Source organism: Heloderma suspectum, chromosome 5, assembly GCF_057233095.1.
Source record: "Heloderma suspectum isolate Gila_16-S chromosome 5, 16-S_ref, whole genome shotgun sequence".
Classification (NCBI taxonomy): domain Eukaryota; kingdom Metazoa; phylum Chordata; class Lepidosauria; order Squamata; family Helodermatidae; genus Heloderma; species Heloderma suspectum.
This window is the reverse complement of record NC_139462.1, coordinates 173,705,670-173,730,075: the sequence shown is the minus strand read 5'-3', so window position 1 is coordinate 173,730,075 and position 24,406 is coordinate 173,705,670. Positions and strand designations below refer to the sequence as shown.

Here is a 24,406-nt window from a genome sequence, read left to right as displayed (position 1 = left end):
GGTCCGGGAGGAGGAGGGAGGAGGAAAAGACGGAAGTCGGAGGCCGCCTTCCTCCCCGCCCCCCCGCTGTGAGACACGGTCGAACCCCAGTCCCTCAGCCGGCCGGAGCAGACGCTCGCCGGCCTTCGCTCTTCCGCTCACACGCTCGCGGGGGGGACGGAAGTGGCGAGGAGGCCGCGGCTTCCCGTCAGAGCCAGGTAACGAGGCGTCGGGGCCGCAGTGGATGGGGGAGGGGAACGGGCCGGGGCCTCAGCGCAACGGGCAGGCGCGCGCGCGCGCCGCGAGCTCCCTCCTCTTTCTCTCGCGGCGCCCGCCGCGTCTCGAGATGGGCCGGGGGGCGGGGAGGGCGCGGTGGTTCTTAGGAGAGCCGGATTCCTTTCCACCCTCAAAATGGCGCCCCCATTTCTCCCACTTCCTCTTATTCCCCTGTCAACGATCGAGGTGGGGCCGCTGGGCGAGTCGGTTGGAAGGGAGAGATGGGTAGAGGCGAGGGTTTGTGGAGCGGCTGAAAGGCTGGCTTTGGGGATGCAGGGAGGCCGCGTCATCCAGCAGGGAACGAAGCGCGGGAGGGCGAGAGGAAAAAGGTTACGACGGGCCTCTTTCCTTGGCTCTCCTGTAATGTGACTTTTATTTCGTCAAGCATGGAGGTCAAGAGGACGGGGGGCGGGAGCAGGAGGGGAGGTGGTCTTCCTTTCCCCTTCAGGCCTCCTACGCTTGCACTGGGGGAAACAAAGGCAAGCTGGGTGGGATGGAAAGGTGTGGAGGTGAAGATAGGGCCAGACCGTAGCTCGCTAACCTTATATCAGAATGCGTGTTTCTGGCTTTCTGCTCTGTCTTACAGAAGTAATGTGAAGATCATTTTAAGTAAATAAGGAGTGGTTATTTTATTTTAAAAATAAAACTTCCAATAGTCCACCATTGACAACTTCAAGATACTATCACTTCATTACAAGCCTTTGTAATACATTACGAGCCTGATGTTTTCACTCCTCCTAAGGTAGATCTAGATATATGTGATTTATAGTTAGGCTGTATTGGGTATTAGGTTGGCTCTTTTATTTTTTAAATGTATATCCTTGTGTTTACCAAATGTAGTACCCAGAACAATTGAATCAAGCCAAAATAGCAATCACACTCATTTCTGTTCCAAATTGCTTACTATTTCATTCGTGCAGCTAGTTACTCATCACTTATTGACTGAATTAGAGGAAAGTTGCTATGCACTTGAAGGTTAACATTTGTCGTCCGCTCTTTCAGTTTCTCTTAACTGAATGATAAACATGTAATCTTGTTCAGGAGTGTATTTGTAAACTTTAGTACCATTTAAAATAACTTAAATGGGAATTCTCACCTTTTAAAAGTTTGGAGTACTTTCAGGTTAATCTGTTAATTTGGTCCTGTTCATGAAGGATCCTATTACTAAAGTAGTGTATATTTGAACAGTCAGTAGGTTGCCCATTATACATCTATTTAAATTACTCAGTTGATTGTGTGATAATTTATTTGTTGGGCAGACAATATTTTGCTGTTCAAACTAATTTTGTAAGTATTGCAAATAGCACAGTGTAGTAATTGTGAGTTAAAATGTTGTAAAAATGGATTGGAATTTATATAAACACAGAAATGGCCAAATTACAACTTCATGTCACACTGTTGTACTATTCCCTATATCAAGTAAGTAACAAAAGATACACTCACAGACACCTTTAGGTAGCAGTCTTATGCATTCATAAGACTCCATTTCATTGAAGTACTTCTGAGTAAACATAGGTAAAGCATTGGGCTGTTAGGAACTCAATTTGAAATCGATGGCTTTACCAGATAAATATGTTTAGGGCTGACATGGTTGGGGTGCTGTTCCTGTTAGACTAGGGCTGCAGTTCTGTTGGGCACAGACATGCTTCTGAATGAAAGCTGCAGTCCCATAACAAACTTGGAAGTATATTCCAATGAATAAAGTGAAGCCAATTTAGGAATAAACATATTGGTATGAAATTAACCCTTTTTGCCAACAGAATGGCCGTCTAATTAAGCTTAGAGCAATATATCAATTACAGATACACTTGTTTAGTGCTTTTCTTTTCCTTTTTTTATCTCCACAAATAAATAACATTTTGGGGCTACTCGTACAGATGTAAGGAACATAAAGGAATCTTAACGAGAGGTGTTTTAAGGACTTTTCCTGTAAGCGACTGGTGTTAATTTTCAAACATCTCATTTTAATTTTAATAAATAAAAGTAAATGGGATAGGATCCAAAGCTTAGACTTATGAAAAGGGCTAGCCCACCAGAATCTGACTTTTTCTCAGTACAGCTGATCATGCTATATGGCAACCTCCCCATTTGCCATGTAACATGAGGAGCTGGTCTAAGGTCCTGTTCAGTTCACAGAACTAGTTGCATGATTCTTTGTACCTGATTGTGGTTTATATCATATCCACAGTGGGGTAGTAATATTATGGAAACAAATATTAAGACACTGTAAAATGTTTAGGGCACGTAATCCTATGGGTTAAGCCCTTGTGAGACAGAAGCCTCTGAACTTGGAGGCTTCCATGTATTCAATGCCCTGCCAAGCTGCTGCTGACAGTGCAGGAGGAGAATGGAGGTGATTTTCCCCTCTCTCTCCTCTCTCTCATCACTGTTTAGTTATTTTCTCTACAGGAGCCTTTGAGCACGCTGGCAGGAGCGGGACTGGTGCTGGAGAGGCTGTAGGATTTCTCAAATCCTGGCCTCTCCTCTCTGCCCACAGGAATGCCTCTTTTCCTTCCCTCCGAGGCCGCATTTGCAACCTTGAGAAGCAGCCAACATGGTTCTTTGTGGCAAATGCGAGGGGGCAGGAGGAGAAATTAGATGCCAGAGTCCCCCTTCCAAGGTTATAGCAGTGTCTATGGCTTCGGGGGCGGGGGAGACACAACTCCGAAGAATCCTGTGGTCTCTGGAACACTGTCCCAGGACCATAGGATTGCTGTCCCTAAATAGTTAAAATATTGCATTTTAAAATACACTAAAAAATAAGCAGCTTGGTTAAATGTGAAGCTTTTATAGTGCCTCCAGAATATGTGCAGGCCAGAGCTTTGTTTAAGCATGGGACAGACTTCCACTCACTGGGAATGCTATTCTGTGTTCTGACTTGTTACGTAGATGCTTTAGGTTAAATTAAGATTGCCTTCCCCCATTGTCTTAGTTTTACAATATTTAAGAGATTTAGAATGCAAGCTCTTTATCATGTTTGAAATTGAAAAGGGGAATATACAACGGGGGCTTGTACAAGCGATGAGCCATGGAGAAATTTACTCTCAGCTACTTATTCGCATCAAGAAAGGGGCTGCTATGGCTGGCTCAGGAATGCTGGAAGTTCTTGGACTTCTTTGTCTAAACGTGCATGAGATTGTACCCTAAGGGTAGTAACCTGTAGAACTCTCAATTGTAGTCAGTCCTCAAGTTTATGGAAGCATTATTTATTATTTTTTTGTTCCATGTTCCAACAAAGAACTTAGGATCACAAGTGGCATACTTCTAGATTACAGGATGTACTACATTTTTTTTATTAGAGCCTCATGATCCGCCAACCATAGCCTGGTGCAAAATAGATATACTTAGAATTAAAGAGCTCTTTGTCTGGGACTTTGTTTTTGAGAACAAAATTGAACAGAGCTTACGGTCCTTCCACACAAAAATCTACTCCTGATTGCCCCAAGCTTTCTTTGTTTCAGTAGGGGAAGGCAGTGCGGAGTAATTTTGTTGCTATTGTTAAACAATTGAAAGTCAGAAATCCTAGAGCAGATCACCCAAATACCTACCAGTAGATCCAGATCTACTGTCTGGCAAGCTTTGGTATACATGGTTGTCATTCTCCTTACATATATCTTCACAACTCACCCATGTAATTTCATGGCTGAGTGTGGATTTGAAGCCAGGTTTTTCAAGTAGCCATTACAATAAGCGGAGAATCGACCAGAGTCTTTTTACACCCATGCTTGCAGTGTGTATCAATTTCATTTTGCCCAGGATGTAGAAAGGTGGTGCTGGGCTGAGTAAGAACTGATTAATGCAGAACAGGATGTGAAGTGGCTGCTGATCCAGTGAAATATTCTGAGGAAGTTCTTAGTAAATGGCCTCACTCCTAAGCAGCTAAACTGGATTTGCAGTGCAGAATATGTGGTTACTCAGGACTAAGTCCCACTGTGTTCATTGGGGCTTCCTCTGTGGTAAGTGCATTTAGTATTGCAGCCTTGGGACCATACTACACATTACATTAAATGTGACTATGTTTTTTAAAAGCAGCCAAATTGGGGTGGGTTGGGAGCGGGAATGCCCAGTCCAGGGTCCAGCACACACCATACCTCCAGTGAAAAATAGGGTAAACAGTAACTTGGATTGGGGGACTACAGAGCATGTGCACAGTTCCTTACATAAAAGGTATTTTGAGAGATCATTAGTCTCATTGCAGAGTATCCTTGATCACTTGATTTGCATGGTTCCAAAGGAGACAAGGGAGTGGGGTGATACCCCACATATTCATTGGAATCTGATACCAGTGAAAGTGAATCTCCTTCCTCAGGCAAAATGTAGTTTAGACCAATTATAAAATAATATCAGTCTCATATAAGTGGTCACGATAGCTGATCTGGTTATTGAGAAAGATGGTTCCACCTTCCTAATGGGTTTTGACTTCCATAACAAAAGAGCTGGCCAGTTAGACCAGATGGCTAGTGTAAAATAAGGGATTGAACTGGGAATATGGATTAGATATAAAATGAAGGGACTTTGCAGGGGGTGGTCTCATTAGGCGTCCAGAATCCCCAGATGCTCTAGATGGCAATTTTGATCTATATTGGAATACAGGGATTAATCACACCTGCTATGAAGGATTACTATGCAAATATCACATCTAGTATCTGCTGTGGTCCTTAGATTAGTATTCATGCTGTATTGATTCTGTAAAGTGTTTTGTCTACTTACCAGCAATTTTAGAGTGCATTTAAAATGCAGACTTTTAAAGGTGGCAAAGTTGAGTTTAACAATCAGAATCTGACTGTCGGAACCTGACTCTCTTTTTTCTGAGAATATGTACATTACTGCCCAGTGTTTGCACATTCTTAAAGATGAATCTGTAATCTTACTAAAATCTGTAAACATACACGTTCTCATTATGCCAATTCTTTAAAATCAAGGGCCAGGAGCCAAAGGGCCAGGAACCAAAAAACATCACAGTGATGCTTTTCATTCTCTCCCCTTCATTGGCAGGCCTGCATACTTCTTGAAAAGCCACCCTCAGATGTTAGGTTGACACTCCATGAAATGTAAAGAACTTTCACTGGAAGGGATAACTGGCAACTCCACACAATGCACCACGCACACCTCTCCTTGTGGAAGCACTTTGAATCCCATGGCTTGTGTGAGGGGAAACAACCCTCAAATAGTCCATGGTTTGTTGCAGGGAATACGGAAGCCATGCTGCCCAGATTCGGATGACACAATGAGCCTTGCCCAGGCAGGTAATTAGGGAAGGCACCCAGCATGTTCTGGGATTACCAAAAACCACTGTGGCTTATTTAAACAATGGTGGCTTGTTTGATCATGTGAACTGGCCCAGTGAGTGTGTATAGTAGTTGTTATAGAAGTCAGGTAAAATTCAGGAGAGTTATTGTAATAGAACAACTGAAGACCGACAGTAATGTGGAAGGGATGTGGTAAAGGGAAGGAGACTTACTGACCCTCTGTTTGCCCAACTCTGTTCCCTAAATGTCTCTACCAACAGAGCGCTCTGTGAGGACAGAAAGACCCAGAAGTTGCTGTACACAGCCTCCTCACACCAAGATTGGAGGATAAAGTAGGCTTGTGGCAGAAGTCCATATGCAGACCACCTTTATTGAGACAACTTGGAAAGAGTCCTGACATGCTGCTGTGTAGTACCTCAGCCTGAGCTCTACATTTGGGATTGGGAGCAGGGTTAGCAGGCCATCCATAATCTCCCAGTCCCACCCTAAAAATTATTGGTCTTCTGCAAGTGCATTGCTTTCTAGCTCCCTCTGAGGGAGCTGATGGATTTATTAGGACTCAGAAAAAATCAAAGTCCCAGATCCTTTATCTCCTTATTAGTATATAATGCATATAAGTTCACTCTCAGTTACTGGGAAATTCTTTAGCTAATGCATGTGTGCTAGTCTCAATGGTAGAAGAGAGCCTGTGGAGTGCCCCCCTACCAAGAGTCATCACAGCTATCCAGAGGCATTCAAGGTTTGCATTAATGTGCCTAAAACAGGGGTTACAGTACCTCAGGCACACTGGTCAAATCCAGCCCTCCAGGGGTTCCCAGAGGGCTTAGCCCTTTTGTCTTAGCCCCACTCTTTCCCCTGGACTGCTGATTGGTGGTTTCTGGCTTTTGTGCAGTTTTTCGCCATTCTGAAAGGCTGAAATGCCTCTCCTGAAGTTTAGTTCTGGGCAGTAACACCTTAAAGTAAAACATGCTGACATTTTTGTTTTTTTGGCCTCACTCCTTAGTTATGGGCAGTAACACCCTTAAAGTAAAACATGCTAACATTTTTGTTTTTCGGCCTCACCCCTTTTGGCTTCGCTTCCATCCACCACTGGAGTGTGGCCCTTGAGAGCTTCTCCAAAATGGAATTCAGCCCTTAGGCTGAAAGGGGTTCTGCACACCTGGCCTAACAGACCACTTGAATATGAATTAAATAATTCACTGGGTCACAAAAGCTTCCTCAGTTATGAGGATGTCAATTCATGCACAGGACTATTGAACCTTGGTTACATCTACAACAAAGTGTACAACTTCTAGCGTGATTGAGCTAACATTCTGTCTGAATTTGGGGGGAAAATACTTCAGTTATTTTCTGAGAAATGCTCAAATTTAGCCTTCAGTTCGTGACATTGCAATGAAGACAGAAGTAATAACATTAATTTGGATGGCTCCAAATTTGGATGGCTCTGAGTGCCTCCAAACTGTTCTTTGGATTTTTGCTGAAGGTTTCCAGTTCAGCACCTTGCTATGAAAATTGAGCCTTGGTTCTCTAAATACTTAATCACTTTAGAAACAACTGTTCAGTTAAATATCAATACAATATGATACAGATGTGTACTTGTATAATAAAACTGTGTAAAATGTGTACCCTGAGCATGGAGATAGATTTGGCTTTTAAAAGCCTAGACTAATAATAATTGTGATGTTTTTAATATCTAGTATATCTGTGCATAAGATCCTGTCTCTAATATCTGAATATTGTTTTGTGAAACAGGTTGCTTTGAGGTGAAGGCACATTGAAGTTTGCACCCTGGAATCATCTTTTTAAGAATCTGAGATAAGGGACTCCTTTCTAGTTTGGACATGGCCAACCGAGGAGCAACTAGACCTAATGGGCCCAATGCTGGGAATAAAATATGTCAGTTCAAGTTAGTTCTTCTGGGAGAATCTGCAGTTGGCAAATCAAGTCTGGTGCTTCGTTTTGTAAAAGGCCAGTTTCATGAGTTTCAGGAGAGTACAATTGGAGGTGAGAAAATGTTATATATGTTGTTATAGTGCTTTATAATTTTATCAGTAATGTAACAAACCAGTAAAGTCAACCCTGTCAGTCACAAGTACCAATTTTATTGGGTGTATTGTTTAAATTTGTTCCATAATATTTTTTGTTAATACTATGTGTGAGTATTTTAATTTATTGTGAGATTGCTTAAGTATTGTTTACAAAAAGGCATATGACAAATTTTAATTAAGCTTATGCTGTAAGAGGGTGCATGGAGTTGTTTGGAAATCAAGGATGATGGTATATGTGGGGGGATGCAGTACAATTTACTACGGACATTTGCATTTATTGCCATCTGCATCTTATAGTTATCACTGTCTCTCATTATACCTGATTAACTCCATCCTTCCGGGGTCGGTAAAATGAGTACCCAGCATGCTGGGGGAAAGGTAGTCACGACTGGGGAAGACAATGGCAAACCACCCCACTATAGTCTGCCATGAAAATGCCAGCGTAAGCAGGCGTCCCTCTAGGGGTCAGTAATGACCCGGTGCTTGCACAGGAGGAACCTTTCCTTTCAAGATCAAAAGCTGGATCTCTATCAAACAGTATCAGCCTATCTATTTACTGTAAACAGTAAATTTGTATTGCATACTGTTCAAAGTACTGCCTTTGGTTAATTTACAGAAAGCTGAGATTGTATTGGAGAAGAAAGTCCTTGCTTATCTGTTCCCTTCAACAGAATTTACAAATGTTACTACATGGTTACCCTCTATCTAATGAATCAAATTAGCTTCCTTCACTGGATGGAGAATAGCCTGACTTTTTCACTTATGTCTTAGTTGTTATAAACTTGAAATAAATGCTTAAATAGACATTGAATTTGAATGCTGGAGTCTATTGATAGGCACTTTTTGAGCTTTGGAAATCTACTTCAGCAAGCTGACCTCGATGCAGATACTTGCTTCATTTGGGATAAAAGCAATATAGTTCTCTTTCTGTGTCAATGTGTATAATGCATCTTGGACTGTGTGAATCATATCTTACATCATCTGAGCAATGCTCTTCTGATTTTCACGCTTTTCCTAACTCGTTACCAATGAGCTACACTTCTGAGTTAATTAACTAGTGACATCTTTATTTGCCAGCCTCTAACTTCCGTTGTATGCTGGCCACAGCTACTTGATTACATTTATTTGAGCCTTTGAGGCCTCATCTACACTTCCAAATAGTTGCATACTTAATCTTGCAGTAATGCTGTCACAAACTTCCTTTCCCCCATTGTTTCATCTATGAGCTTCCACCAGTTCTGACATACTAAAAATACTCAACCTGTTGGAAGGAGATAATTTATTATTGTTGTTGTTATTATTATTATTATTATTATTATTATTATTAAATTTATTAATCGCCCATCTGGCTGGTCACCCAGCCACTCTGGGCGATGCACAACATACAATAAAACAGTTTAAAACAACAAAATTCTACCATAAAGACATTTTCTAAAATACCCTAACCCACCCCAAATGCCTGCCTGAACAACCACGTTTTTAATGCACGATGGAAGCTCATTAAAGAGGGGGCATGACGGAGTTCCCTAGGGAGGGAGTTCCACAGAGTGGGGGCCGCCACAGAAAAGGTGCCCTCCCTCGTCCCCACCAGTCTAGCTGTCCTGGCTGATGGGACAGAGAGAAGGCCATCCGAGGCTGATCTTGTTAAGCGGCCTGTCTGGTGCTGCTGGAGGCACTCCTTAAGATAGGCTGGGCCGGAACCATATAAGGTTTTAAAGGTCAAAACCAACACCTTGAATTTGGCCCAGAAAACAACTGGTAACCAGTGCAACTCCTTCAGCACTGGAGTGATGTGATCTCGCCGGTGGATGCCTTTAATCAGGCGAGCCGCCGCGTTCTGTACCAGCTGCAGTTTCCGAACCGTCTTCAAGGGTAACCCCACATAGGGCGCATTACAGTAGTCTAAACGAGAGGAGACCAGGGCATGTACTACCGATGGGAGCAGATGGTCGGGAAGGAAGGGGCGCAGCCACCATATCAGATAGAGTTGATGCAGCGCTGTCCAGCTCACAGCTGACACCTGAGCCTCCATGGACAGCTGGGAGTCCAAAATGACCCCCAGGCTGCAGACCTGGTCTTTCAAGGGTAACCGTACCCCATTCAACACCAGGTCAACATCCCCTAGCCTCCTCTTGTCTCCCACCAAAAGTACCTCGGTCTTGTTATGGTTCAGCTTCAGCTTATTCCTCCCCATCCAGCCACTCACCGTCTCCAGACATTAATGATAATGCTGATAGTGCCTTCTGGAAAGGCCTATGATCACAATTTAAGTATCCAAAACTTGCCACCTCTTAAATCATGCTGGCTGCCATCAGTCGCAAAGGAAGTGCTTTTGATTCTTACCAGCCACGGACTCAATGCTGCAGCTTTGTAGTAACCTCCAGAGACCAATATAAACTTATCTGTTCATGTTTGTTCTGGTTGTTGGAGGCCACTATGCAGTTAGTGTTGCAGCCTTACCATTCTCCATAATCATTGGTAAAGATCAAGATTTCTTTTGGCTTTGATGGTGACTGAAGTGGAAGGGGAGATCTTCTGGTGACTGACAACTAGGAGGCAAGCAGGGCCACATATATACAGTTACCTCCAATGCAGATGCAAAGTGATGATGTTCCCTGGTGAATGGTGGCTACTGCATAGCAGTGTGACACAAACCTCTTAAATCCTTTGTAACTGGTAAGAAAAGAGCCCTGCACACTCCAGCACAGGGCATAGAGGAGCAGTGGCAGCTACCATATTTGGAATCAGTCTGCAATATGGCTAGGAATGGGCTTGTGTATAGAGAGCATTGAAGTTGCTGAAAGTTGTCAGTTATTAAAATCCCTTTACACATCTGGTTGATAAAGTAGGAGACTGCCTAACAAGGGAGTTTGTGTGCTGAATGAGTAGGTGATTGTGCTGTAGCTGCAGTGTACTACAAAAGAATTTGCTCCCTTCTAGTTCCACACTGAGCTCATGTGCCATGACTTGTATTTCTTGTGGCAAGAGTGTATGAGATCATGGCCACTGTCATTGTTTGGCTTCTTTAAGTAGATGCTGCACAGCACCTGTACTAACATAGCCATCACAAGGATTAGAAGCTACACATGTATTGTATGAATACTAGTTAGCATGCCAGTTTATGGACAGGAGCCAGTTGCTCTGTGTCATATACAGCCAGGGCCAGAAATATTGGAACAAGGATAACTGTTTTGGCAGTTGGCCTCTGTACATCACCACATTGAAGTTGAAAGGTAACACACCCAGATGGGAGCGAAGTCAGGACTTTCAGCTGTAATGCAAGGGGTGTGACAAAAGTGGGGCGCTAACCATTCAGGAAGGACAGCCAGTGGCATACACACACACCCGTCATTGGTGGCTCATAAGTAATGGAACGAATGGCTGACAAGCAGCTGCATGGCCAAGTGTGGCCTGTTTCCTGGGTGCCCCATGACCAATCAAGCAGATAAAATGCCTGGAGGTGGTTCTGAGTGTTACATTTGCATTTGTAGCTGTTCACTGGAACTCCCAACATGATGTCCAAAGAGGTGTCCATGTGAGTGAAGGAGGCCATCATTAGGCTGAGGGGAAAAAATAAAACCATCAGAGAGATAGCAAAAACAGTGGGAGTGGCCAACACAACAATTTGGAACATCCTGAAAAAGGACTTAACTGGCAAGCTCAGCAACAGCAGAAGGCCTGGAAGACCACGGAAGACAACTAAAGTGGATGACTGCAAAATTCTGCTCATGGTGAAGAGGAACCCTTTCACAATATCTAGCCAGGTCAAGAATGCTCTTGCAGAGGTAGGCATGTCATTGACAACATCTACAGTCAAGAGACGGCTTTATGAATGTAAATACAGAAGCTTCACAACAAGGTGCAAACCACTGGTAATGCTCAAGAACAGACAGGCCAGATTAGCCTTTGCCAGCAAACACCCCAAAAAGCCTGCCCAATTCTGGAATAAGATTATTTGGACTGATGAAACCAAGATTAACTTGTGCCAGAATGATGGGAAGAGAAAAGTATGGAGAAGGAAAGGAACAGCTCATGATCCAAAGCATACCACATCATCTGTTAAACAAGGTGGAGGCAGTATTATGACATGGGCATGTATGGCTGCCAATGGAACCGGGTCACTGGTGTTTATTGATGACCTGATAGCTGATAAAAGCAGCAGGATGAGTTAAGTGTGTAGGACCATACTTTCTGCTCAGATTCAGCCGAATGCTGCCAAACTGATAGGACGCCACTTCATATTGCAGTTGGATAATGACCCAAAACATACAGCAAAAGCTATCCAAGAGTTTCTCAAGGGCAAAGAAATAGAGTGTTCCTCAGTGGCCAAGTCAGTCACCTGATCTCAACCCAATAGAGCATGCTTTTCACTTACTGAAGGCAGAAAGACCCACAAACAAGCAGCAGCTGAAGGCAGCTCCATTAAAGGCCTGGCTTTAAAGCATCTCGAGGGAAGAAACTCGGCATTTGGTCATGTCCATGGGTTCCAGACTTCAGGCATTCATTGACTGCCAAGGATTTTCATCCAGGTATTAAAGGCGATCCTTAAGTTTGAAATCATGTTGGTTTGTTCCATTACTTATGAGCCACTAACGACGGGTGTGTGTGTATGCCACTGGCTGTTCTTCCTCAGTGGTTAGTGCCCCACTTTTGTCCAACCCCTTGAATTACAGCTGAAAGTCCTGACTTCGCTCCCATCTGGGTGTGTTTCCTTTCAACTTCAATGTGGTGATGTACAGAGGCCAACTGCCAAAACAGTTATCCTTGTTCCAATATTTCTGGCCCTGACTGTATTTGACTACTAAGTAGCTTTGGTTGTTTAACTGGTAAGAGCCCATTATAATCATTGGCCAGTGTTTTTTGCTGTCTTTGTTTTATGGTAACAAAATATGATAGCTTTTCCTTCTACAAATGAATGGTAGCTTTTGTAAAACTACAAGCTCACCACTTCCCTCTTGTTTCCTTCAGTATCTCAAAAAGACACATACTCTGAGGTAAACTTAAGTGACATTCATAAAACACCCATAAACTAAAAATCCTTAATTAACAGACAGCCCTAAATGTATTAATAGATGGAAGATAACGTGTGATCTACTACCTAATGATATGTCAAGTGTAAGTACACTAAGTTCTGAAGAATGTTTGCTGGTCTCTGAATCCCAGATACTATAAAACAGCACTTAAGAGGTTATTGTGTCTAACTAGTACTTCCCAAGGAATATAAACCCTATCAGAAGGACTCTTCTGTTGCAAGAACCCATGGTCTATCTCAGAATGATGGCTTGTTGGTTGCATTTAATGTAGCCATCCGTTTCTGGGTAACATACTGCATTAATAGAGCAACTATAGCCTGTTTGTGTTCGGTTCTATCTCTTTGTATCTGGAATAGAATGTGATCAGTTTATGGTGAACATTTACCGTATTGTCCAACTGCATATTAACCCTTTTCTCAGACTGGCTCATTTCACAGAAATAACTTACAAACTGGAAAAGTGCTGTATTTGGAATTGATGATTTAATTTTGGAAACCCAGGATACACAGCATTGCTGATATGAAGCATGGTTAGAACTTAGAACAAAAAATCAGCTTTCCTTTGGAATAAACAAATGAGTGCCAGCCATGATGGTTGGGGATGATGGTAGTTGTAGTCCGACACACCAGGTTGGCGAACGCTGGATGAAATGAACAAACACCTTACCTGCTGCTTTGCTATATGAGATATTGTCTTTGTGTACTTGCCATACATTTTAATATGGATTGAAATATTCTGAATTGGGGTTTTCTCCTGTTTCATTATTTTCAGTGATGAGCTGGATCTAAATTTAGTCATACTTTGAATAGATCCATTGAACTAAATGGGACTTAAGACAATCGTGACTACCTTAAGTCCTGTTGATTTACTAAATCTGGATCCAACATTGGATCTATAATGCTCTAAAGGAATAATAAGGTGGTAATTACTGTAGGCTTTTTGATTTTGAACAGTTCATAATATAACTGTTGCTTATATTCATTCAGTTCTTTACATATTCATTCCCTGGTAGACAGTAATGTTCTAATGGTGGCAGAGCATATGTAGAATCACTATTCCTGTTGCTTTTTTCTCTTTAGCTGCTTTTCTAACGCAGACTGTATGTCTTGATGACACAACAGTAAAATTTGAAATTTGGGATACAGCTGGTCAAGAACGATACCACAGTTTGGCACCAATGTATTACAGAGGAGCACAGGCAGCTATAGTTGTTTATGATATTACCAATGAGGTAAGTACAGTTAGAGTATAATAGATGGAGACTGGGTTCTAAATGTACATTGATAAGGTATGATGAAATGTGGTACATTCTTTATTTTTCTTTGTGTGTCACTACAGCGAAGCAAGCATTTTTACTGTTCTTTGGCTTTTATGCAACTATTCAAAGAAATGAGCTTTCATATTTTCAAGCAACCTAAAGATCTGCTTTGCACTATATGACACAGCTCACCGTGGGACGATGAGCCACGGCACCCTTTTTGCATAACTAACCCCCGATCAGGGGTTGTTGTGTCATCCAAACGCAGCCATTGGGAGGATTAAACAACCCTCACATAACTGTCAGCTTGTTGTAGGGTTGTTTAACTCTTGGATAACCCTCCATGGCCAAGTTCGGATGACACAACAAACTCCCGATCAGGGATTGCATATTCAAAAATGGCAACTGGCATGTGCCACAGCTGCTCGGGGGTTAATTAACCCATGATGGGCTGTCATGTTGTGTGAACTAACCAAATGTGTTTTACCATGGATGATTCCCCCCCAACCTTCATAAGTCTAATCAAGGGTTTTGAAGATGTGGCAGATTGCAGGAAATGAATCTATGGGCCTTCATGGTCCCTACCCCTTCTGTAGCCCATCAAATTATTGTTGCCTTTCAGTTTTGAAAACTGTTTGAATCTCTCATTTGTTCCCTTTGAGCTTGGCGACAGTAGTTGATATTATTATTATTATTATTATTATTATTATTATTTTGCTCACTTTATTTCCAGGGTGGGCTGTTACAATACATTCTGGTATACTGGGGGAGGGAGAGAGTCAAAAACCTTCACGAGTCCATTCCATACTGCAATGCAATGAAATTGTCCAATTTGTTTTGAGCAACAAAGACTGTTCACGTTGAGGAAAAAACACACAAATACACTTGCTAGTAGGTTGTAGTGCAAAATATTTCCTTTCAGAAGTTTTCTTGGGGCTCAAACTGCATTGGTACAATTTCACAATTTTCATCGTGATATGTTTGTACTTTTAGTAAGTTTCCACTCTCTTTGTTAGTTCAGGTCCTTCTTTGTCATACATGTAAATGCGCAAAAGGCCTTGGTTAATGAGAGATTGTGAAGATTTAAGAAGCTTGCTAAGTGTTAAGATAATGAAGAGTTCCCCTGAGGATAGGAGTCAGTTTTTGTCTGCCTTGGAGAAGACAATGAAATAGGCTCAAACTGCAACCAAAAAGGTTCAGTGTTCTTGAATATTAGAGGAACACTAATATTCTAAGAATTAGTTCTAAGAATGATCGCACAGTTTGCAGGTTTGCTTGGAAGTGTGGTGGAATACTTGGAGCACTTTAAGTGCAAGTAAGACAAATATTTGGATTAATTCAGGTGAAATCAGTACTTGAGATGGCAGTGGGAGATTGGTCAGTCTTGGGTATGTTCCATCAGTGGAGACAGGATATGTAGTCCTTTGGCAAGAGTAGCTTTGAGGTGGGTTCTTTCTGTTGACAGGGGATTAGACTTCATAGCCCAGGATTTATGTCAGGGCTGGGCATAAATTTCATGTGGTCCTTAGCCTAATTTCAAAAGCCTTCTGCATCTTATTTAGTTCAGACCTCTGGCAAGAACTATCTGTCCCTTCCCTGGCAGCCTGCTATTTGAGACTGAAGAGAGAGAGAAAGCGGGGTGGTAGAAAGAGAGAAGGGATAACCCACCCAGTTTTGGTTCTGGCCCTACCACTGCTGGCTTTAATCCTGCCCATCACTGACATGCAGCCTCCCAGATTATCCAGGAGGGAATATGTAAAAGTGCTGCCCATGCCTGATTTCTGTGATTGCTAGAACATTCTGGAACATGAAAGATCTAAATTGCTTAATTGTTAGATCTTTTCTGTACCTTTATTTGCTAAAGGGTGGTACCTGTTTCTCTTAGAAGTGACTTGGACTGGAATCCAAAAAGCTACTGAACAGCATGGGAGGTATCACTTGGGGACGGGGGGTATCAGTGAAAATTACCACAATTAGTGTTGAGTGTGCTGGGCACATTGCATGGCTATTTTGAATATTCATATTGAATATATGATCAGGGGTTGCTACTTGACATCTGAACCTGGACACTATAGATTAATTGTGGGTTAAACAACCCACAGTTAACCTACAATAGTAGTTCAAAAAAGGCTGCAGTACATGCCACAGCAAATTGTGGATGAATTAACCTATGATTTGCTGCCTTTATGTGCAAACGGGCCAAAGATGTTAGCATTTTTTAGCAAAGAGCACAGGAGAGGACGAAGGGAAACCCAGATGCTTTCCTGTAATCTTAAAAACCGTAGTTCATGATTACATTCAAACAGAGCGATAGTCACATCACTTGTCCATTTCCTATTTCACTGCCAGCTGCTTGTAAATGTATGAATTAGATGAATGTGGCCACACTTTTCAGTTTTGTATAATTATTGAGGTACTAGTGAATTGTCATCAAGAGGGCAAAAGTCTTTATATACCTGTTTTTATATTCCAAATTAAAGTTGTGGCGAAATCCTTTTTGTTTTTCTTGAACCAAATTTATTTCAGCTGTATTTTCTGCCTTTCAGACGTTTTCATAATGCAGGTAGAGTCTTATGCAGAACTGTGTGAATTCTTTTAAAACCTGCTAATTAACCCATGATTTGCCACTATTATGTGCGAACCAGGTTATTGCCTTACCACACTTTTAAACCAAGTGATACACAAGATTGCATGATGAAGACTCAAGTCTAAATATTCATTTGCAATCCAAAGCAAACTTCCATTGATGTGAAAAGGGATCTGTTCCAAATAAATTTACAATTCAGTTTGTGAATTTAAGATTTTGTGTAATAAAAGGGAGGGAGAAGAATTGGTGTTAGAATATAGTTTTGGACAATGAGTGCCCAACCATACTCTTTATAAAGTCTGGTTAAGGTATTTAAACCAATATAATTGAAAACGAATAAGTACGATTTATTTTCTTTTTAACTGATTGACAGGAATCCTTTGTGAGAGCAAAAAACTGGGTAAAAGAACTCCAGAGGCAAGCAAGTCCTAACATTGTAATAGCTTTAGCAGGAAATAAAGCTGATCTAGCTAACAAAAGGGCTGTAGATTTTCAGGTAAGTTTGTGCTCTTTTATTGGATCTGACATTCTAGCTTTCCTGGAATATTATCCAGAAATGTAATCCTCCCTTTGCCTTGCTATTGCTGTATGTTCTGGCGCAACTGATCTTTATTTTATGGCTCATGTTTTGCGTATTTGCTTTGTACACCTCCCCCCTACAAAAAAAATAAATAAATAAAACCTAGGAATGGAAGTGGTTAGAAAATAGGCTATTTTGAGGGTTAAAGTAGAATGACCAGTTAGCCCACCCTTTTGAGCAGCATAGTTATGGGTTGTTTCCTCCTCCAACAAGCCATGTCGTCCAGGTTCAGGCGACACGATAAGCTGCGCCCAAGCAGGTAATTAGGCAAAATTGTACCCCTCATATGCCGAGGATTAAACAAGCCACCATGGCTTGTTTAATCTTCGGTGGTTGTGCAAACCAGGTCAGAGTGTTTTAATGGGTAGAATGTTGAATTTGGCCAGCAAGACCCCACCTACTGATGAAGCACACCAAGTGACCTTGGGCCAGTCTCAGCCTCACACCATCTACCAGGATGAAATAGATGGAAAACCCACATATGCTTCCTTACATGTGGATATAGATGTAATAAATTCAGTAGTGATAACAAGAGTAGGACCAACCAGGCCATTGTTAGGGTTCCTTACATTGTAACACCTTGTGAATACACATGTACACACACCAGAAAGCCATTCCTGCTATTGGAGAACCATCAAAAACAGCATCAGATGCAGCAGGAGGAGGTGCAATTAGAAATAAAAATCAGGGACATCTCCGTGTGCACAAAGTGCTTCCAGGGGTGCTCAGCCCTCTTTCAGTTCTGCTGCTGGGATTTATATTAAATTTTCTGTTAACTGACTTAAAGCAAGGATGGGCAACTTATTACTGAGGGATGCATCAACAATAGATTGAGATATTGAATAGTACACTAATATACACAAATATTCAACATCAATAACTTGTAAATTTTCTTAAAATTAGCAAATGACAAATTGTTGCTGGTAGCCAGGTTATTGTTCACTTTACAATATTTTTTTTCTAAAATTAGACCCCTTAAAATACGAACCTTCACTGCTGTCAAATGTTTAGCGAACAGTTACTTTGACTTTTGACTTGCCTCTTCAGAGACTGTTATTTCTGGTCTTCAGCTTCATTTCTGAACTTTTATCCAAACCTATGATTTAAAGGCTGCATGTTGTCTTTGGAGCTAAAGATAATCATGGTGGTTCTTCAGCATCATTGTTCTGAAGAACAACCAGTCCCGTGTTCTTTAGCATAAGCAGTTTTCTCTCACATTGTATTTCAGTGAAGACCCACTTAGAGTGCATGAATTTTAGACATGTATTCTGAGCCCCAAAACCATAACTCTAAAATAAACTCCATACAGGCAGTGCTGTGATAGTGCCCATGTCTTCCTAAGGGCACAATTCTATGCATGTGTAGCCAGAAAAAAGTCCTGCAACTCCCAGCATTCTTCAACCAGCATGTAAAATAAAATAAGCATGGCTGGCTGGGGAATGCTGGGAGCTGTAAGACTTTTCCTATCTAAATATGGATAGGATTGCGCCTTACATTGCTCTGGTCAGGACATGTCTTCTTTAATAAAAAACAAATAGTAGTGCGAGGAGACTTGTAATACATCATGCTTTACACAAGCCTTTCTCAACCTGGTGGCCTCCACATAATTTGGACTACAACTCCCAGCATTCCTGACCATTGGTCATGCTAGCTAGGGCTGTTGGGAGTTGAAGTCCAAATTACCTAGAAGGCACCATGTTGGGGAAGGCTGCTTTACACTAATGAGAATCTTATTTTCTGCTCCTGTTTAAGCTTTCTGAATAGTTGAGATTGAACGACCTTGCAAAATCCTATACTTTGAGATTTCAGCATTAAGATGTTGAGCTTTCCTGAGGAAAGATCACTTGCTGACCTCAGTTTTTTAAGTTCCCACAATTGCCACATGCTTTCTTATCCAGTAGTCCTTTTTACTACACTAGAACTTTACATTTGTGATTTCTAATTTTGGTGGTGGTGGTGCAGGGAACAGAACTCATTACACTAGGCATGCTAAAATAAAACAAAGCTCTGGTACCTCAACTTGCAGTAATACATTGGTATGTAATCCACAACAACATGAAGCAAAATAAATTGTTATGCTTGACTTACAGGAAGCACAGTCTTATGCAGATGACAACAGTTTATTGTTCATGGAGACATCAGCTAAAACATCAATGAATGTAAATGAAATATTCATGGCAATTGGTAAGTGTACCTTTAATAGAAGATGCGTTTTAAAATAGGCTTGTATGTAGCACATTCAGGAGCGTGGAACTTCATAGCATTTACCAAACGCATCTGAATGCAGTGGTGAATGAACAAATTGCTTCTGAGCCTTGTTTTCTGTTGGGCCGGTAAGCTTTTTGCCAATCAGAATCATAAATTTTGTTTGTGTTTCTGTAAAAAAACAAAAGAGGGCTAACAATGGTGAGCAATATTGTAACCAGTGATATGGGGCATTTTTGTATATTTTTTTCCAGTGCTTTATTTTTCTGTGGAAATATTTCCATTTCCTAAGTTCATTAGTTAACCATGAATGGATACTAATCGCAGATATAATCTTAGGCAAGCATGGCAGTTTCAGAGTTGTAGATGACAAGTCAAGTTATTTGGGTTGCTAAAATTTATTAGTGTGTCAACAGTTTTCATTACCTTTCCCCCCCCTAAATTTAAATAATGTAAGGAAAGTACATTCTGTTGTCTTTAAATTTTTTACAAGTATTCCAATAAAAGTTGCTAAACAATATAACTTTTAAATCACATTGTGTGCTTTTTCCCCTCAAATATTTCTGGTGAAATACTTGTATATTGGGATAAAATAATTTTTTAAGCTTTACTAAATACAAGTAAAATAAACAGGCTAAACATTCTCTAGGGCACTGGAAAATTTTCTGATGCAAATTACCATATGCAAATAAACTCAATTTGTGTAGGAAAATTTTCCAGAAGCTTTTCCAATTCAACATTTTCCGGAAAAACCCACATCACTAATTATAACATCCAGGTATGTACAAATTGATGAACTAGTATAAATAGTATCAGGGGAATGCAGAACATTGAAATGTAAATTAACAAATATGAAGGGGACCTTGAAGATATAACTTCATTTGTTTCCACTCCAACCCTTTCGATTCTGATCAGAGTACATTTTCTATGTAATGTATGGCTGGGCAACCTGTGGCCCTCTGGATGTTGTTGGACTACAATCATCCCTGGCCATTGGCTATACTGGCTGGAGTGGATGGGAGTTGGAGACAAACTCCTGTTAGGTGGAGGGTGTGATTCGTACATGCATTAAATAAGTGGGGCAGGAAAATCTGTTGCATGTATAGAATATCACATATAGGGTTATAGCCAAACTTGGTCATACTCCTCGTAGACCCATTTAATAACTGGGACTAACTTGAGCATCATTAATTTCAGACTAAGCCTGGATCCAGCCTGGATCCAACCCATTTTGATACAAGCCTACCTTTAGTGGTAGTCACAGCGTTCCTTTATTTGGGACTGTGTTAGCTCACCAGTTTGATATAAAATTGAATTGAAGACATGTGATAAGGTCCACACATTAGGTAAGCTAAGAGAACAATATTTTCCTTTTATCAGTTGGAACTAGTAAAATACAAGCACAGATACATTCTGATTCCATTTTATTCTGTCTTCATTTTCTCTGATTCCTTTAAGTAGGCAGGACTTAGTTGACACAAAGCATTGCATCGAAGTGTTTTCTTTTAAAATGAAACACTGCTACAATCTGCTTGCCTCTGCTGCTCTTCCTTACTACTGTCTGGCTTCTGGTTGAAAGCCAGGCATAGGAGCAGTGGTCTTCAATGCTGGGCAGTTCTTATTTATTTTACTTACTTATTTATTTATTTATTTATTTATTTACTTTATTTATTTCATTTCTATACTGCCTGATAAGCCAAAGCTCTCTTGGCAGTTCACAACAATTAAAACCAAAAAGCACACAGTAAAACAATATAAAATATAAAAACATTAAAACCACAATATAACAATACAGCCAGAATAAAACCAGTGTAAAACCTAGCAGCAATGCAGAGATTTAAAATACAGATTTAAAACAACAAAGCTAAAGGTCTAGAAAGCTAAAATGCCTGGGAAAATAAAAAGGTCTTCACCTGGAGCCGGAAGGAATACAGTGTAGGTGCCAGGCAAATCTCACTAGGGATTTTATTCCACAGCTGGGGTGCCACAGCAGAAAAGGCCCTCCTCCTAGTAGCCACCCACCTCATGTCCTTTGGCAGGGGCTCATGGGGGAGGGTTGCTGAGGACGATCTTAAGGTCCAGGCAGGCACATATGGGAGGAGGCGATCCTTCAGATAACCTGGCCCCAAGCCATTAAGGGCTTTGAATGTTAATACCAGCACTTTGAATTGGGCCCGGAAATGGACTGGCAGCCAGTGGAGCTGGAAAAGTACTGGCGTAATATGAGCTTGTTGGCCAGTCCCTGTTAACAATCTTGCTGCCCTATTTTGGACCAGCTGAAGTTTCCGGACCGTTTTCAAAGGCAGCCCCACGTATAACTCATTGCAGTAATCCAGACAAGAAGTTATCAGAGCATGGATAACCGTAGCTAGGCTATCTCTGTCAGGATAAGGATGTAGTTGGTATACCAGCCTAAGCTGATAAAAAGTGCTCCATGCCACTGAGTTTACCTGTACCTCAAGTGACAGTTCTGAGTTGAAGAGCACCCCCAAACTACGAACCTGATCCTTTAGGGGGAGTGCAACCCCCTCCAGAACAGGGGGAATATCACCTAGCTGGGCAGACGAACCACCCACTAACAGTACCTCCGTCATGTCTGGATTGAGTTTCAGTTTATTGGCCCTCATCCAGTCCATACTGTGCCCAGACACTGTTGCAGAACAGCCACTGCCTCATCTGGGTTTGATGAAAAAGAAAAGTAGAGCTGGGTGTCATCCGCATATTGATGGCACCTCAGCCCACACCTTTGGATAACCTCCTCCAGCAGTTTCAAGTAGATGTTAAACAGCATGGAGGATAAAATAGAGCCCCATAACATAATTGTTCTTTGCAGCTTGCACTGTGTACATGGAATATGGCTTTTGCAGTCTCATCTCCTTGCCCTAGAATTTAGGGAAGAAAACAGGAGCCAATAGCACAGCCTAGGCTGAAGGCCAAAAGAAAAGCATGGAATGGAAAAACTGATGAAATACTATCTATTGGATGGCACTCTTATTTTCATTTGAACAGGCTTTAAGCCAAACATAAATCATACATTTTTCTCATGATGGCCTATTTATTTATTAATTGCATTTGATTACATTTTTATCTTGCTATTCTTCTAACAAGCTCAGGGCAGTTTACATGCCCCCCCCCCCCCCCGGCATCCATTCTATCCTCAACCAACCCTGTAAAGTAGGTCAGACTGGAGGCGATTGTTCGAAGCTCACCTCATCAACTTCTTGGCTGATTGGTGATTTTCCTGGCCCTACTTCAGTGCTCTGACCACTGCACCAGACCTGTTACATTGTGTTTGTTCTGTAAGCACTGGCCATTAGTGCCTTCTGAAGAGATCCATGTGGAAAACACCTGTAGGCCAACTGCCTGCATAGCCAGTTGATACAAGGAATTCTCCAGGAGCATCGTTTGGAGACAAAATGGACCATGTGATTTGACCTTTTAATCCTACAAATTGTAGGGCTAAGAGGTTAAGGAGCTGGAAGATTGACCAGAAGAATAAAGGAAATAGGGGTGTATATATGTATAAAAGTATATTTTTTGTCACATCTGTTATATGCATAGGAAATCCTTACACAAATATGTAAAGCTAATTTTTTACAATAATTTCTTGTAGCTAAAAAGTTGCCGAAGAATGAACAACAAAATATAGGGGCCAACTCTGTTAGAGGAAGAGGAGTAGACCTTACTGAACCAACACAACCAACTAAGAGTCAATGCTGTAGCAACTAAACCTTCAGCTGCTTTAAACTGTCTTGAATATTCTATTGCTTCCTAATTTGTTAATAACAATGGAATTTGGAGTGTTTAACCTGGCCCAATACAGCTTCCAAAATCGAAGAGACTTATGAAATAGTTGTTTCTAATACAGAATGATTTTGTCCTAATTTTTAATAACATGCATGTATCACTGGCTGTTAAGTTTCAGCAAAAGAGGGGGGAAGGGAAGCTGGATAGACATTTCAGTTGAAAGATTTATAAACTATCACATGTCATTAGGGATAGAGATTGAACGACTCCATGGATCTGCAGCTAACCAATTAGTTCCTCAAGCTTTGAATATTGGTTACTGTTAAAGTGTAATGAACAGAATTGGGATTATCCATTCGTGGTATGGAAAAAACTAACTATAACATACCTTCTGAAGATCCAGTAAGCTTATTTACACAGTATTTATGCAAAATGTTGTTTATGTGGGTATCTACCATTTAAATATACATTCCACATTTTCATAATTTAACTGAAATATGTGCAACATTAACAATTTTATTGATCTGTGCTTGCAGAACAATTGGTTTTTAGTTGTTACACTATATGTAAATTTGTCAGCCCAGTTTAAAGTAAAATAAAATCAAGTTTAATTCAATTTTTTTTGCTTATACAATGTAACAACCAATTAATTCTAATGCAACAACATCTCCTTCATAAACCGAGACCTGTCCAACAAAAACTAGGCATCTGGTTTTGTTTTTAATCATCGTTGGCCATAACATAATTCTTTCCCTTAAGGATAAAATTTGTCAGTGCACTAACAATTATGTACATTCAACTTGATTTTAAATTGGGATATTAATGTACTGTAAATAGGGTACTGCATTGTAGTCTACATCTGTTTAATACTCTGTACTATTTAAGAGTTGCTTAAAAGTATACAATATGTACAGTTACTTTAAAGAGCTAACATTTCTTTTCCCCAGATCTCAAGGGGATTAAGTTCTTCCCTCATGGCTAGAACAGTAATAAATGATGCTCCTGTACCTGTAACATAAGTACTACTGTCTGTCTGTAATGAATTCTGCAACTTTGTTTTCCAAAGTCCATTTTATTTTGATCTGTCCAGTATATTGCACTAATTCTTTAGTTATTTTCATTATATGAAATCTACCAAGTGTCAGAAAAGATGATTTAATCTATTTAAATGTTGAACTGCTAGCAGAAACTTACATGTGCAGATTGTAAATTTGCAGTAATTTGGGCTTAGCAAGGAAAATGACAGTTCACCAGTGTTTAGTTTTATATTGAGGTGCTCAGGTTTGAATAAAGTGGTATAAAAAATGGAAATCATTGTATTCAGTCTTTTTGACAAAGTATTCACATCTTTGTGTATTGTGGCACAATTTATTTTATCATAAAATGGATTGACCGCAGCTCTAGTTTTCCTTCACAAGGACTATCTCCACAAGCACATTACCAT

At 40.9% G+C, this 24,406-nt stretch overlaps 1 protein-coding gene across 1 annotated transcript; it reads left to right on the top strand.

Annotated features, from left to right (window-relative positions):
- Positions 1 to 24,358, top strand: RAB5A (RAB5A, member RAS oncogene family). The gene is made up of 6 exons (XM_084858365.1): positions 1 to 197; positions 7,257 to 7,508; positions 13,665 to 13,816; positions 16,804 to 16,926; positions 19,101 to 19,194; positions 22,829 to 24,358. The coding sequence occupies exons 2-6, from the start codon at positions 7,346 to 7,348 to the stop codon at positions 22,942 to 22,944; spliced, it is 648 nt and encodes a 215-aa protein (XP_084714491.1). The 5' UTR covers positions 1 to 197; positions 7,257 to 7,345; the 3' UTR covers positions 22,945 to 24,358.
- Positions 24,359 to 24,406: the final 48 nt, after the last annotated feature.